This window comes from Hyperolius riggenbachi, chromosome 1 (assembly GCF_040937935.1).
Source record: "Hyperolius riggenbachi isolate aHypRig1 chromosome 1, aHypRig1.pri, whole genome shotgun sequence".
Taxonomy (NCBI): domain Eukaryota; kingdom Metazoa; phylum Chordata; class Amphibia; order Anura; family Hyperoliidae; genus Hyperolius; species Hyperolius riggenbachi.
The window spans coordinates 662,517,793-662,535,105 of NC_090646.1; the positions used below are offsets into that span (position 1 = coordinate 662,517,793).

At 49.1% G+C, this 17,313-nt stretch overlaps 1 protein-coding gene across 4 annotated transcripts in view; it reads right to left on the reverse strand.

Annotated features, from left to right (window-relative positions):
• The window catches only part of LOC137532258 (von Willebrand factor A domain-containing protein 5A-like), a 176,233-nt gene that overhangs the window by 79,713 nt on the left and 79,207 nt on the right, over positions 1–17,313 (reverse strand). For 3 of the 4 annotated variants that reach the window (XM_068252585.1, XM_068252565.1, XM_068252594.1), the window contains one exon: positions 14,790–14,876. In XM_068252585.1, the coding sequence (XP_068108686.1) occupies positions 14,790–14,876 (87 nt within the window). The remainder of the gene's footprint in view (positions 1–14,789; positions 14,877–17,313) is intronic. The other variant, XM_068252575.1, reaches the window with a different exon arrangement.

The window sequence follows — 17,313 nt, forward strand, 5'->3', positions numbered from 1 at the left end:
GTTCCAGTTTTCCAGTAGCCAGTTCTGGAGAACTCTTACGTGAGCCATTGCCCAATCTACTGCTGGTGCTGTTGAGGTTAGTAGACCCACTATACTCATGCACTACCGTACTGAGATGGCGTCTGCCTCTAGAAGGCTGACTATTGTCGACTGCACTTTTGTCACCTTGTCCTCTGGCAAGAACAGTCTTTGAAGGGGTGAATTTATTATGAACCCCAAAAATTTGATCACCTGGGATGGATCCAGATGTGACTTTTGGTAATTTACTAACCAACCCAGGGTTTCTAACTGACCTAACACCCTCTTCAGATCTCTTTGAAGAAGTACCGCATTGTCTGCTAGAACGAATAGATCGTCCAGATAAGGGATTATTATAATGTTCTGGAGATGAAGATTTCCTACCACCTCTGCCATTACTTTCGTAAACACTCTTGGTGCTGAAGATATTCCGAAAGGAAGGCACGAGAATTGATAATGCAGCACTCCACCGTCTCCTTGTACACTGAATCTTAGGTACTTTTGAGACTCCCTTCTGATTGGAATGTGCCAATAAGCGTCTGTCAGATCTATGTTCACCATAAACACGTCTGCATTCAGTAAGTTCCTCATCGTATACACAGTTTCCATTCTGAACTTTTCGTATACAATAAAGGGGTTCAGTGGTTTTAAGTTCAGAATCATTCTGAATTTTCCTGTTGGCTTTTTGATCAGAAAAATTTGAGAATAGAACCCTCGGTTTCTTTCCTGAGGTGGTACCTCTTTTATGACATTTCTGTCCATCATGTCTCTCAGTAATTCCTGTAATGCCATCCTGGCTTCTCTGTCTTTCCGCATTAAAGTCTTCACAAATCTCACCGGGGGCTTTTTTATGAATCTTATCTTGTACCCGTCTTTTATTAGGTCTAAAATGAATTGATTCGAGGTTATCTTTCTCCACTCTGGATAAAAGCGAGATAACCTGCCCCCTACTTTCAGCCTGGCGTCACTGGTGCTTGCTTTGGGGCTCCGCTGGCTTATGCAGCGGAGTCCTCTTAGGCCCTTCCTTATTAATTGGCCAAGTTCTTCTTTTTTGGACCCCTTTATCTCTCGCCTGGTTATTGCGGCGAAAAAAGGGCCTATTCGGCTTGAATTTCTTTTTCTTCGGAAAGGATAATTTCCTGCTTGCCGTCTTCTCCAAAACTTCTTGGAGCTGAGGGCCAAATAACAGATCCCCCGTAAAGGGTAGATTACATGCCTTAGACTTGGACGATTGGCTACCGTCCCATGTCTTGAGCCACAGATTTCTGCGGGCATTATTAACTAGTGCTGTTGTCTTTGCTGTAACTCTTAGTGACTCTGTTGAAGCATCAGTAACATAATTATTAGATTTCTTAACGACACTCAGAGCTTCTAAAATGTCCTTTTTAGGAGCATCAGTTTTGACTAATTCTTCCACCCTCTCTATCCATAATAAAGTGGTCCTAGAGACACAGGTGGTGGCTGCAGCAGGCTTAAAGTTAGTTACTGCTGCTGTATAAGTTTTTTTAAGTGACAAATCAATTTTCTTGTCTGCTGGGTCTTTAAGGAAACCCAAATCCTCAAAAGCAAGTTCATTCTCCCTATTCATTAGACTGAACGCTGCGTCTAACTTGGGACAACCTTCCCATAGTTTTGCATCTTCTTCTGAAAAGGGAAAACGCTTTCTAAACCCTCTGGAAATAAAAAGTTTTTTCACTGGGTATTTCCAATGCGTATTAACCTCCCTGGCGGTTAATTTATTTTTTAAAATGGGCAAAAATCATTTTTTTTTTGTTTCATGTAAAGCTACCAGAGTGGTAGCTACATGAAACACCACTAGAGGGCGCATGTGGCCCTCTAGTGCGATCGTCGCCGGCATCAATAGCAAACAGGGGAGCGCGTATATAACGCGTTCCCCTGTTTGGCTTCTCCTGTCGCCATGGCGACGATCGGCATGACGTCATGGACGTCAGCCGACGTCCTGACGTCATGCGCACTCGATCCAGCCCATAGCGCTGCCCGGAACTCATTGGTCGCAGAGCGGCGGCGATCGAGCTGTGCGCGCGGCTAGCAAAGTGCTGGCTGCGCGCACAGCGCTTTGAATGGGGCGAATCGCCCCAACAAAGCCAGAGAAATCCTCCTGCGCGGCATAGCCCGAGCTCAGCTCGGGCTTACCGCCAGGGAGGTTAATTAGGTTTTTTGTTGAGGGATGTACAGGAAAATTTAACTGTGGTGTGGGATCCATACCAGAATATAACTTATCATGTATGGACACAGGAGCGGGAGTGGTCTGATTAATATTCAAGGTAGTGTGAATAGCCCGCACTAATTCATCAGTCTCTTCCACCGGAAATCTGAATCTTGAATGGATAAGTTTCTCATCCGTATCACTTTGGTCTGACATATCATCCTGTGATAAATCCCTGTTAACCTGTCCTCCAGGAAGAACATCCTGTATTTCCTCTTCTTCTTCATCTGAAGAAATTAAACGTCTTGTAGTCTTTACAAGAGCTTTTCTTGGCTTAGGATTCTCCTTGGGAATAACTGCCACAGGGGGTACCACAGAAGTTGACCCTGTAGGCAGATTTTCCCTGAATGCTCTAAATGTCTCTACCATTTCATGCCTCATGGAAGTCATAAACTCTTTGCAGGAGGCAGTATTCTCTTCATTAATTAACTTTGTAATACATCCTTGGCAAGATGCTTTTGTCCAGCTAGTTGGCAAAACAACCTTACAGACAAGGCAACTCCTGGACCTGTTAGAGCTATCGGATAAGTCCGAAGTCTCCTGAAAAACATATGAAGAGAATAATACCATGAGATTAATTACTATAATTCATTAAAGCCTGTAATTAATCACATAAATCCTCTCCTGAACAGATGTGATGTTTATTCATATATACTCTGTGTATATACTGAGCTGTTTACCATAAAAAAGGAATATCATATTATCTGTAAAATAAGCTTAAGTACAGCAATCAGACAGATAATTTAGGATGCATATCAACTCAAGTGTAGCTCATCTAGACAGAATGTAGATGCATCCAGCTGCTAAAATATATTGCAGGAGAGAGAGAATTTTTTTTTTTTTTTTTTTTTTTTTTTAAACTTAATATATTCGGTGATACTGCACCAATAAATCCCTCCTGCAAACTTAGAAGGAAAACATCCAACATTATATGCAGCTAACCCAGTAACCAGCTCACTCCACACAATGAATGCACCATGTAGTTAACGTTCATTCAGGTAACTATGCAACAATTACTTATGCAACACACATTGAGCTGCACAAAAACCAATCAGTCACATGTGAACTAATGCTTTTCTGAACTATCAGAACTTTTACAATACTTAAACTGGTAACAAACATATTGCTCCATTTAAGTAATCAAATCACAAAGTAGTCTAACATGCTTTTTCTGATCTATTAATTAAACTTTAAGATCAGTGCAGTTATCCATGTTTAACTGGTTTTAAACAACAATGTGCCACCACAAAAAGACAGCTTCAGCAAATATCCTTGCTCTAGCCACTGTCATTAATATGCTGACTAAATACATCTAAGCAGCATAATCAAACCTCAGACCAGTGCGGCGACCAGTCAGACCGTGATCAGACGTGGCTCCCCGCAAGATCTCCGCCGGCTTACCTGATCCTGAAGTTTTCGTGCGTCCATCCTCGGCAAAGGCCAAACGCTAAGTGCCACGAGGAACGAACACAACGCTGTTTTGCAGCAGCGCAAATGCGGAAGTGACGTCACTTGTCGGCGGAAGTACCGCTAGACTGGGGGCAAAGCCATCCTCCTCCGTGCAGGGCCGATATTCCCCCACCGCTTGCGTCCAGGACCTCCGTCAGGGCTGCTCCGCGCTGTCCTCCCTCTAGCACGCACAGCCGCTCAGGTGGCTGCTAGAGGGGAAAAACCTGTTTGAGCAGGTAAGGAGCTTTCTGCTGCAACAATGTTCCAACCCTCCAGGGTAGTGAAGCAGGCTCCCTCAGGGAACTATTACCAGCCTCAGCACTCCCAGGCTGCTGACCAGCTAGCTCCCTTTACAGAGCTCATGTTCCCAGGGAAGGAAACACACAACTGAGGTGTGGATACCTGGGAACAGATTTATAGAGCTCACGCTGGGTGTTTCCTGTTTCTGGGGGGCGGAGCCCAAGTCTCAATGTCACTGTCCTGGAGGGTTGGACGACGCAGGGGCGGGAGGATGACGTAGGGGCGGGAGGATGACGCAGGGGCAGGAGGATGACGCAGGGGCAGGAGGATGACGCAGGGGCAGGAGGATGACGCAGGGGCAGTTGGATGACGCAGGGAAAGAGGGGTTTTATTATATAGGATATGTATGTTGCAGTGAATGCATGTTTGTCTATTGCATGTATGCAGGTATGTCTGTATGTATAATATGTCAGTGTAACAATGCCGCATAATTATACTCAAAATATGAACAAAACTTTGTGTGGTTTTTAGCGATCTTTCGACTCAAAAGCGTATTTGAATCTAAAAAACATTAGAAAAAAAAACATGATTCCACTCAAAATTATATTCAACTCGAAATTACGATGACACAAAATTGAAAGCACTCGGAGTCAGAGCTTTGGAGCACCCCTGCTCCGCACCATGTTCCAGAGGCAGCCTTACTAGAGAGATAAACAGAGGCAGTAGTATGCTTGTATGTCATGCTTTTATTTCACTTTATTTTTATGCATCCCAAAATACTTCATACCTATGCAACCCACATGGTTATGTTCTATTGATACCTCGGGGCACATGGCTATCGCATACTGACTTCTGGGGAACAGCGGCTACCCAATACTGGTACCTGGGGGCAAATTGGTTTTGGATTCTTTTATTTTATGGAAGGGTGTACCTGGCTTTTTAGCTCTTATACGCAGATTCGCAGAGGTGTACAGAGGCGCCGGTAGGATAAAAGTCAATAAAAAGTTTAAAATCGTTTTGGTTGCGGTGGTGGACCTGCCAACCTTAAACAGACATAAGTACTGTCGAAATTCAGAAAATATACAATTTATTCAATTACTCCCAATGAAAAGTCGCAACGCGTTTCACGGGCAAGGACCCGCTTCCTCAGGCAATAAAAAACAGGAGCAATACACAGCATGTAGTCTAGGAGTTGCTTGGCAGAGGTGCCAAGCAACTCCTAGACTACATGCTGTGTATTGCTCCTGTTTTTTATTGCCTGAGGAAGCGGGTCCTTGCCCGTGAAACGCGTTGCGACTTTTCATTGGGAGTAATTGAATAAATTGTATATTTTCTGAATTTCGACAGTACTTATGTCTGTTTAAGGTTGGCAGGTCCACCACCGCAACCAAAACGATTTTAAACTTTTTATTGACTTTTATCCTACCGGCACCTCTGTACACCTCTGCGCATCTAGAAGTCCACCCTTGGTGGAAGGGTGTTCTACCCTACAACTTCCTCCTGTCCACAGAGAGTGACATCTTATTCCTGAGTGGGGACAGGCTTGTTCTCCCCACCTGCCTGAACAGTGGTTGCTTTGGAGGCAACCCTGGTTTGTGAGTATAATACTTACACGTCATAATACACCCCCTTAAAACATACTACACCATATTGGGCTCTCGGTCTTCTACCCTTAATTCTTATACGCAGATTGTAACTGGCAACTTAATACCAGTGGTGCTCGGATGTCCCGATCCACAAATTCGGCAACCACCGCCGTTGGCCAAAAAAAATCCGCCTCTGGCGTCATTGGATCCGGATTTCGATACGCGTCCACGGTACGACGCGGATTTTCGGCCGTGAATGACGCAATCACGGCCGGATCCAGATTTTCTTTTAACGTTAATAGCACAGCCCCCATACATGCTACAATCCCCCAAATTGCATGGATTATCCAGGTGATAAGGGGCTACAACTTCAACATAAAACATTCCAAAAATATTATTATTATTTTTTTGAGAAAATGGATTTTAAAGTGAAATCAACACTTTAAATGGGGCTATTAATTGGTAATAAGTGGTTTTAAACAGGGAAATACATGTTAAGCAATCACAGAGGTGAAGGTGAGTCCCAATGGCACTTGGCAGTGATGGTACCACTGGAGGAGGATGAGTGGCTGACTCCAAAAAGGCCCAGAGAGGTTTTTATAATTTGTTGGGGTTTTTTTTGCAGCGAATAGCAATGACATAACAGCAGAGTTGTCAGTGGACCCGGGCAGTGTGAACGCAGACTTTAGTAGCGACTGAGTCAGGAGGACAAAGCGGCCGGTCAGTTCAGCAGCACAGAAGGACTATGGCAACTCACTGGTAGTACTACCACAGTGTAATAGTGCTGCCCCAAACATTACATGCGCCTGGTGACCCGGGCAGAGTGAACGCAGAGTATTACTAGTAGCGACTGAGTCAGGAGGACAAAGCGGCCGTCAGTTCAGCAGCACAGAAAGACCATGGCAACTCACTGGTAGTAGTACCACAGTGTAATAGTGCTGCCCCAAACATTAGATGCGCCCGGTGACCCGGGCAGAGGGAACGCAGAGTAGTACTAGTAGCGACTGAGTCAGGAGGACAAAGCGGCCGGTCAGTTTAGCAGCACAGAAGGACCATGGCAACTCACAGGTAGTGGAGGACAAAGCGGATGGTAAGTTCGGCAGCACAGAAGGACCATGGCAGCTCACAGGTAGTAGTAACACAGTGTAATAGTACTGCCCCAAAAATTAAATGCGTCCCGTGACCCGGGCAGAGTGAACGCAGAGTAGTAGTAGTAGCGACTGAGTCAGGAGGACAAAGCGGCCGGTCAGTTCAAAGGCAGGCATGGTTAACACATTGCAGCAGCTACTTCATGTCCACCTGTGTCTGACAATAGGGACCAGGAGGAACTCACCTTCCACCCAAGCCTGGTTGATTTTCAGGAAGGTGAGTTTGTCCACATTGGCGTGGGAGAGCCAAGAGCGCTTCTCGGTGACCACGCCAACGGCCGCACTGAAGCATCTCTCGGAGAGGACACTGGAAGGGTGGCAGGACAGGAGTTCCAGGGTGTAATGGGCAAGCTCCCTCCAGATGTCCAGTCTCTTGACCCAGTACTCCAAGGGGTCCACGGGGCTGTCGGTGTCATTGAGCCTGCTGAATGACCCCATGTAGTCAGCCACCATGCTGGTTATTCACTGCTGGTGCTGGTTGGAGGTGGATGCTGTGGCTGGCACCTCTGCTGTGGGCTGCTGCACTGCATACAGGCTCTTGCTTAGGCTCTTCAGATCTCCGGGGCGTCAGTTGCTGCTGCTGGTGGTAGTTGTTGTGCTGCTGGTGGCGATGGCAGAGCAGTTACAGTGGGGGTGGAAGGCTGGGGGAATGCTTCCAGTAGTCTGCGCACAAGGGCCTCCTGCAACTCCTTTGTGCGTTGCTCGGTGGTGGATGGCGTCATTAACTCTCCCAGCTTCCCCCTTCAGACGTGGGTCCAGCATCAAGGTGATCCAGATGTCCTCCCTTGAATGCATCTGGATCACCCGGGGGTCCCTGCGATGGCAGCGCAACATGCGCACACCCATGGGAAACAAGTGGGCCTTGGCAGCAAGATCTACATCGTCCACGTCGTCCCATATCACATGCCTGTCCTCTTCCTGTGCCGTGTCGTCCTCCCCAAGCTGCCATCCCCGTGCAATGCCTGCTGCGCTCTGCTCCTCCTCCTCAGCATTCAGGTTAGGGACCTCCTCCACTACCTCTGAGCCCTCCTGTGCTGCCATCTAGTCCTTTTCCAGCTGCTTCAGGGCTTCCTCCCCATGATAAATTAAATTGCCCATTGCCTGCTCCAGCAGACAAACCATGGGCACCCACTGACACAGAGAGTCCCGCTCCTCGCTGACCATCTTGCTTGCCTCCAGGAAGGGATTCAGCACCAGGCATATTTGCTGCATCAGTGTCCACTGAGTGGCAGTAATCATGGGGACTTGCTGTTTGCTGGGGACACTTGAGTCTAACATGTAGGCCCTAACAGCCAGCCTGTGCTGACACAGCCGCTCCAACATAGCCAGAGTTGAATTCCAGCGAGTTGGCATATCAATAATCAGGTGGTGTGGCTTTTCATATTGCTGCTGTAAGGTGGACAGGAGTGCATGAAAGGCAGAAAAAGCGTACCACCTCCCGGACATCTTGCAGCAGGTCATTCATCCCCTGGTAGGTGCGCAGGAAGCGCTGCACCACAAGATTCAGCACGTGGGCCAGCAGGGGATGTGCTGGAGGTTTCCCTGATATACTGCGGCCACCAGGTTGGCCCCGTTATCGGCTGCCACATACCCCACGTCCAGGCCTCTGGGGGTCAGCCACCTCCGCTCCTGCTTCCTGAGGGCGGCCAGGACGTTGGCGGACGTAAGCCTCTCCTTCCCCAGGGTCACCAATTTTGCTGCTGCTGAGGCGGGCTTGTTTTGCAGGTGTTGAGGGAGTGGGATGAGAGGAGCCTGCTGTATCCCCCCTGATCCCGCATGGTGGCACCACAAACTAGGCTGCTGCGCTCTTGTCCTCCCTCCCTTCCACCAGTGTCACCCAGTGGGCCGTAAAGGACAGGTAGTGACCTGTCCCAAATAGGTTACTCCACGAGTCCATGGTACTCCACGAGTCCGCTTGCCCACAGAGTAGTTGAGCGAATGGGCCACGTTTTCCACCACAAACTTGTGGAGTGCTGGGATGGCGTTCCTGCTAAAATAGTGGCGACTGGGGATTTGCCACTCGGGGATGCCAAATTGGAGCAGTGTCCGCATGTCGCTCCCCTCCTGCACCAGGGAGTAGGGAAGGAGCTGTGATGCCATGGCCCAGGCCAGCAAGCCATTTAGTTTCCGGATCCACCGGTGGCTTGGAGGCAGAGGCTTGGTTAGACCATGAAAGGCGTCGCCCAGCAGGGTCTGACAACGATGGGATGCAGGGGAGACAGAGGAAAGAGACGACTGGCTGCCAGCCCCAATGTCTGTGTCCTGAGTAGCCGAGGTGGAATAGCGCTTGCGTGCTACTACTGCTGCTGCGGCGGGTGATTCATGACCCTGAGGGAGGGATAATGCTGTTGTGGTGGTGGGCCTTGTGCTCTTAGCACCTCCTGCTTGCAGTGCCTGCCTCCTCTTGAAATCCTCAAACTGATGGCAGTGGCGGCTCTTCAGGTGGCCCTGGAGGGATGAGGTACCCATTTTGGACATATTTTTCCCACGGCTTAATTTTTTTGCTACATAACTTACACACCGCATATTTTTTGTCCTGGCTTAACACCTCAAAATAGTTCCATACCGGTGACTTCAATTTACTGTGGCCCTGTTCACTACCGCTAGCAAAGGGTGCAGCGGAACAATCTGTGCTAGTTGGGGGTTGCATGGTGGTGGTGCTGGCTGAAGCAATGTCCTGTCTACTTCCTCCACGCCCACTGCTGCACCTGCCACTGCCTGACATATGGCGATATCCTTGCCTAGGCCTAGGTGACTCATCATCCTGCTCCGGCCATTCTTCCCCAGACTCAGGCTGCACATACGGACGGTCCGCAACGTCATCATCATCATCATAATCAAGCTCTTCCTCTGACTCCCCCGCTTCCTCTTCCGCTCCTACATCCCCAGACACAGACCCCTCTTCATCAACATCGTCCAATAACAGTTGTGATTGTGGCCCGAGATCAATCTCTGCCATATCAGTCCCCAGTATGTCCTGAGCTTCTTCCATCAGTATGTTCCAGTACGTATGTACCAGTGAGCAGTGAGCACAGTAGAACCTAAGTGAAGGGTAACACTGCCAAATGAGATGATTAATACCAGTGAAGGGTATCACTGCCAAATGAGATGATTAATACCAGTGAGCAGTGCGCACAGTAGAACCGAAGTGAAGGGTATCACTGCCAAATGAGATGATTAATACCAGTGAGCAGAGTACAACCTAAGTGAAGGGTATCACTGCCAAATGAGATGATTAATACCAGTGAGCACAGTACACAATGTTATTCACAAAACTTAATGAATGACCAGCACTGGCAGTGGCAGTGTGACTGTCTGTAAGTAGTAGCTAAAGTGTAAGACTGGCTAGCTGAATACAAGTGAGCACTCTGAACCTGCCTGCCTGCCTGCACTACACACACTAACCAGTAATCACCAGTACACTCTGACTACACTGACTATAACTAACTACAGCAATGACTCACTGTCTAGCTAACTGAATACAAGTGTTGTATAAGAGCACTGTTAGGAGTAAAAACGCTGGGTTTTCACACACATAACGCGCTTGCTGAAGCTACAATGGCCTGGAGATAATCCTCTCAGTACCACAGTCTAGCAAGGACGGAGCTTTTCCATCATGGCCGCCACTTTATATGCAGGGGCATAGCCTCCCCTCCTGTGATTGGTTGCTAGGGCCTGGCTGGGGGCCTCTGATTGGCGCCAGGGAAGTCACTTCTGCCTACTTCCACTATTCACGACCTAACCACGACTTCTGCGCCGTTTTCACGAGCGTGAATGCATTCGAATGTACGCATTCACGGTCTGCCGAAGCGGATTTTAGTGAATGAAAATTGGTCCACGACGACGAAAACCCGTGGCAGATAGCTGAAAAATGGTCGTGGAATCACAGTAACTCGTGATCACAACCTCTCGGTGAGCACCACTGCTTAATACTCTTGGGTATAGGTAGCCTGACCAGACGTCCCATTTTACCTGGGACACGTCCCAGGTTCAGGGTCCCGTCCCGGGCTGCAATGTGTCCCAGGTTATGTCCCACTTTTGGCCACCGGGTGTCCCAGCCATGAGACTCTGTGGCCACATGAGGTAATGTTTGCCTCATTTACTGTTTACGGAGTCAGAGTAATCGTTTTCTGCTGCATTTCATGTGTCAGAGGAAAAGGTAGTTGCATTTCATTTGTCAGAGGTTGCTGCAGTTATTATTTGATGGCCATAGAGACTGCATTTGCTTTGGGGTTATAGTTGCAGCATTTGGCATTTTGGGGGCTCAACATTATTTAATGGTATGCTAATACTTTAGCAGGGGCGGCGCCAGAGGGGTGCAAGGGGGTGCTCAAGCACCCCCTAGAATTGTCCAAGCACCCCCAAAGCACCCCCTGGAGTGAACTGACTTTAGGCGTCTAAAAGACGCCAAGTCAGTTCACACAGCGGCAGCCTGGAGCAGCAGGCAGGGCTACGGTAAGATTGCCGCCCGAAGCCCTGTTCTGCAGACTTCGAGTCTGCAGTGCATGGCGTAGCCCTGCTCTCAGCATGCAGGCAGGAAGTCTCGTGACGTCGGGAAGGAAGAGGATCGTGGGCGCGCGGGCGCTGCGCGCCACAAGGAGGTCGGGACAGGAGGTCGGGAAAGAAGGTCTTCTGGCTGTAGGTGAGTAAATGGGTTTTTCTTTTCTTTTTCAGGTGGTGCTGATTGTGGTCAAAACTGTTGAGGACGGATTGTGCATATTGGGGCCATATCTGCTACTAATTGTGCATATTGGGGTCATATCTGCTACCGATTGTGCATATTGGGGTCATATCTGCTACGGATTGTGCATATTGGGGTCATTTCTGCTACCGATTGTGCATATTGGGGTCATTTCTGCCACCAATTGTGCATATTGGAGTCATTTCTGCTACCGATTGTGCATATTGAGGTCATATCTGCTACTGATTGTTCATATTGGGGTCATATCTGCTACCGATTGTGCATATTGGGGTCATATCTGCTACCGATTGTGCATATTGGGGTCATATCTGCTACCGATTGTGCATATTGAGGGCATATCTGCTACCGATTGTGCATATTGGGGGCATATCTGCTACCGATTGTGCATATTTGGGTCATATCTGCTACGGATTGTGCATATTGGGGTCATATCTGCTACCGATTGTGCATATTGGGGTCATTTCTGCTACCGATTGTGCATATTGGGGTCATTTCTGCTACCGATTGTGCATATTGGGGTCATTTCTGCTACCGATTGTGCATAATGGGGTCATTTCTGCTACCGATTGTGCATATTGGGGTCATATCTGCTACGGATTGTGCATATTGGGGTCATATCTGCTACGGATTGTGCATATTGGGGTCATTTCTGCTACCGATTGTGCATATTGGGGTCATTTCTGCTACCGATTGTGCATATTGGGGTCATATCTGCTACCGTTTGTGCATATTGGGGTCATATCTGGTACCGATTGTGCATATTGGGGTCATATCTGCTACCGATTGTGCATATTGGGATCATATCTGCTACCGATTGTGCATATTGGGGGCATATCTGCTACCGATTGTGCATATTGGGGCCATATCTGCTATCGATTGTGCATATTGGGGTCATATCTGCTACGGATTGTGCATATTGGGGTCATTTCTGCTACCGATTGTGCATATTGGGGTCATTTCTGCTACCGATTGTGCATATTGGGGTCATATCTGCTATCGATTGTGCATATTGGGGTTATTGAACATGTTTTTTGTTCAAATCTGCTCACATTACGTGTATTTTCTTGAGAAAACCTGCACAATTCTGTGAATTTTCTGGGGAAAGGGTCACCAAAACTTGGGCCCTCTGTCTTTGCGTTGCACTTTAAGGCCTCTTGCACACTGCAAGCAATTCAGATTCAGATTCCGCTTTTTAATCTGTTTTTACTTCCGATTCAGATTCAGATTTGCAGTTTGCCCCTTGCACACTGCAAATCTGAATCTGAATCGGAGGTAAAAACTGATTAAAAAGCGGAATCTGAATCGTTTGCAGTGTGCAAGAGGCCTTAAAGGGAACCCGAGGTGAGAATAATATTGAGGCTGCCATATTTATCTCTTTTTAAGTAATACCAGCTGCCTGGCTGCCGTGTTGGTCCTCTGCCTCTAATTCTTTCAACCATAGACCCTGAACAAGCATGCAGCAGGTCAGGGGTTTCTGACAATATTGTCAGAACTGACAAGATTAGCTGCATGCTTGTTTCTGGTGTAATTCAGTTCACTACTACAGCCAAATAGATCAGCAGGGCTGCCAGGCAACTAGAATTGTTTAAAAGGAAATAAATATGGCAGCCACCATATCACTCTCACCCTGGGTTAACTTTAATCCCCCTGGCGGTATGAAAAATTCCGCCAGGGGGCAGCGCAGCAGTTTTTTTTTAAATCATGTAGCGAGCCCAGGGCTCGCTACATGATAGCCGCTGCTCAGCGGCATCCCCCCGCCCGCTTCAATCGCCTTCGGCGATCTCCGATCAGGAAATCCCGTTCAAAGAACGGGATTTCCTGGAGGGCTTCCCCCGTCGCCATGGCGACGGGGCGGGATGACGTCAGCGACGTCATTGGGAGTCCCGATCCACCCCTCGGCGCTGCCTGGCACTGATTGGCCAGGCAGCGCACGGGGTCTGGGGGGGGGGCCCGCGCGCCGCAACGGATAGCGGCGGGCGATCAGTGTGCTGGCGCAACTAGCAAAGTGCTAGCTGCGTCCAGCAAAAAAAAAATTATGTAAATCGGCCCAGCAGGGCCTGAGCGGCACCCTCCGGCGGCTTACCCCGTGACACGGGGTTACCGCTAAGAAGGTTAAATTACAGTTAGCCCCGCCCTCATCCGGTCATGACCACGCCCATTTTTTCACCGCACCGCAGGCTGTAGCCACGCCCATTTTTTGCCGCGGCGCGCTTCGTGCGCCGCAGGTCGTCAACTCCCCCGGAAATTGGTCCAGCACCTGCATTGCACCCCCTAAAAAAAAATTCTGGAGCCACCACTGTATTGTAGCATCAGCAGATTTCACGCACAATCTAATCCTACCATAGTCATAGTCTAATGTCCTACGACATTATTATGTACTTATATAGCACTGGCATCTAACGCAGCACTTTACAGAGTACATAGTCATGTCCTTGGCAGAGTTAACAATCTAATCCCAGCCATAGTCAAAGTCTAATGTCTCGCCATATCATTATTATGTATTTATGTAGCACTTGCATCTTTTCCATCACTTTACAGAGTACACAGTCATGTCATGGACTGACATCCATGATGCAAATCTCCCATTTCACCACATCATTGTGGGAACACTGCTTTCTTGTGTGTTTGGGGAACATTGTTTACCTGTGTTTTGAGAGGAAACTCTGGCCCACTGCCTCAGAGTTACATTACAGTTCGCTCCACCCACACCATGTTATGGGCACGCCCATTTTTTCACCATGGCCATGGACACGCCCGTTTTTTTGGCACTGCACTAGCACCCCCCCCCCCCCCCCCCCCTCCGTCCCAGGTTGAGCCAAGAAAAATCTGGTCACTGTAGAACTTGGTATATGGCAACCTGTTTCTACAAACTGGGGCACAGCATAGGCAAGAGCATATTAACCTATAAAGAAAAACATTTCTTTGTCACAGCTAATTCAAGTCCTGCAATAAATCTGCAGTGTGTCTACTTCCTGCTTCCATGGAAGCAGACAGAGGGTTAACATTCTGTGTTTACATCTTAGCAGCTCTGCTAAGACTCCTGAGCTGACACAGCTGAGAGATCAAATTACAACTTGTGATTAGACACAGATGAGGCAGCATTAGACAGTTCATACTCTCTAAATAAATACAGGGTGCATTTCTATTTTCTTTCTGTTCTGTGCAAGAGCTCAGGTCTGCTTTAAGGACAAAGCAGGTGGGTTGAGTAGAGAACTACAGTCACAGGAAGTGGACAGAGAGCAGAGTTCTGGATTGGGGAAATCAGCTGGAAGCAACATTTCAAGTTGACGGTTCAGCAGCTCCGGTGCACATGTAAGAGGTGAGTATTGCTGTGCAGTCTAATCTGACACCATCAGTGACCAGCCAAACAACATGGGGAGCAAACATGATATATTGAGCAGAAAGTAACAATTTCTTACCATCATAGCATTCCTCATCATCATAGTCATCATCAAAGCTGTCAGAGCTCTCTGCAGAAGCAAATAAATGACAAACGTTGTGCTTTGCTACCGAAAAACAGAAAACAATCCAAGATAAGAAAATCATTCTGCAACTTACTGAGGTTTTTATGGTAACTGCAAAAGATGTACACAACATTTCTACCTATCATGTCCTTTTATTTTCAACTTTGATACATTTCTTCATTTTTCCTCATCAGAGACCGGGCTCTGCACTGTATAGTGACCACCAGAGACTGACTGGGCTCTGCATTGTATACTGACCACCAGAGACTGGGCTCTGCATTGTATACTGACCACCAGAGACTGGGCTCTGCATTGTATACTGACCACCAGAGACTGGGCTCTGCATTGTATACTGACCACCAGAGACTGGGCTCTGCATTGTATAGTGACCACCAGTGACTGGGCTCTGCACTGTATAGTGACCACCAGAGACCGGGCTCTGCAGTGTATAGTGACCACCAGAGACCGGGCTCTGCACTGTATAGTGACCACCAGAGACCGGGCTCTGCACTGTATAGTGACCACCAGTGACCGGGCTCTGAACTGTATAGTGACCACCAGAGACCGGGCTCTGCACTGTATAGTGACCACCAGTGACCGGGCTCTGCACTGTATAGTGACCACCAGTGACCGGGCTCTGAACTGTATAGTGACCACCAGAGACCGGCCTCTGCACTGTATAGTGACCACCAGTGACCGGGCTCTGAACTGTATAGTGACCACCAGTGACCGGGCTCTGCACTGTATAGTGACCACCAGAGACCCGGCTCTGCTCTGTACAGTGACCACCAGAGACCGGGCTCTGCACTGTACAGTGACCACCAGAGACCGGGCTCTGGACTGTACAGTGACCACCAGAGACCGGGCTCTGCACTGTACAGTGACCACCAGAGACCGGGCTCTGGACTGTACAGTGACCACCAGAGACCGGGCTCTGCACTGTACAGTGACCGCCAGAGACCGGGCTCTGCACTGTATAGTGACCGCCAGTGACCGGGCTCTGCACTGTATAGTGACCGCCAGTGACCGGGCTCTGCACTGTACAGTGACCGCCAGAGACCGGGCTCTGCACTGTATAGTGACCGCCAGTGACCGGGCTCTGCACTGTATAGTGACCGCCAGAGACCGGGCTCTGCACTGTATAGTGACCACCAGAGACAGGGCTCTGCATTGTATAGTGACCACCAGAGACCGGGCTCTGCACTGTATAGTGACCACCAGAGACCGGGCTCTGCACTGTATAGTGACCACCAGAGACCGGGCTCTGCACAGTACAGTGACCACCAGAGACCGGGCTCTGCACTGTATAGTGACCACCAGAGACCGGGCTCTGCACTGTATAGTGACCACCAGAGACCGGGCTCTGCACTGTATAGTGACCACCAGAGACTGGGCTCTGCACTGTATAGTGACCACCAGAGACTGGGCTCTGCACTGTATAGTGACCACCAGAGACCGGGCTCTGCACTGTATAGTGACCACCAGAGACCGGGCTCTGCACTGTATAGTGACCACCAGAGACTGGGCTCTGCACTGTATAGTGACCACCAGAGACTGGGCTCTGCATTTTATAGTGACCACCAGAGACTAGGCTCTGCACTGTATAGTGACCACCAGAGACTGGGCTCTGCACTGTATAGTGACCACCAGAGACTGGGCTCTGCACTGTATAGTGACCACCAGAGACTGGGCTCTGCACTGTATAGTGACCACCAGAGACTGGGCTCTGCACTGTATAGTGACCACCAGAGACTGGGCTCTGTACTGTATAGAGACCACCAGAGACAGGGCTCTGCATTGTATAGTGACCACCAGAGACTGGGCTCTGCACTGTATAGTGACCACCAGTGACCGGGCTCTGCACTGTATAGTGACCACCAGTGACCGGGCTCTGCACTGTATAGTGACCACCAGTGACCGGGCTCTGCACTGTATAGTGACCACCAGTGACCGGGCTCTGCATTGTATAGTGACCACCAGAGACCGGGCTCTGCTCTGTATAGTGAGCATCAGAGACCGGGCTCTGCTCTGTATAGTGACCACCAGAGACCGGGCTCTGCACTGTATAGTGACCACCAGAGACCGGGCTCTGCACTGTACAGTGACCACCAGAGACCGGGCTCTGCACTGTATAGTGACCGCCAGAGACCGGGCTCTGCACTGTATAGTGACCACCAGAGACCGGGCTCTGCACTATATAGTGACCACCAGTGACCGGGCTCTGCACTGTATAGTGACCGGGCTCTGCACTGTATAGTGACCACCAGGGACCGGGCTCTGCATTGTATAGTGACCACCAGTGACTGGGCTCTGCACGCTCTGCGCTGTATAGTGACCACCAGAGACCGGGCTCTGCATTGTATAGTGACCACCAGAGACAGGGCTCTGCATTGTATAGTGACCACCAGTGACCGGGCTCTGCATTGTATAGTAACCGGGCTCTGCACTGTATAGTGACCACCAGAGACCGGGCTCTGCA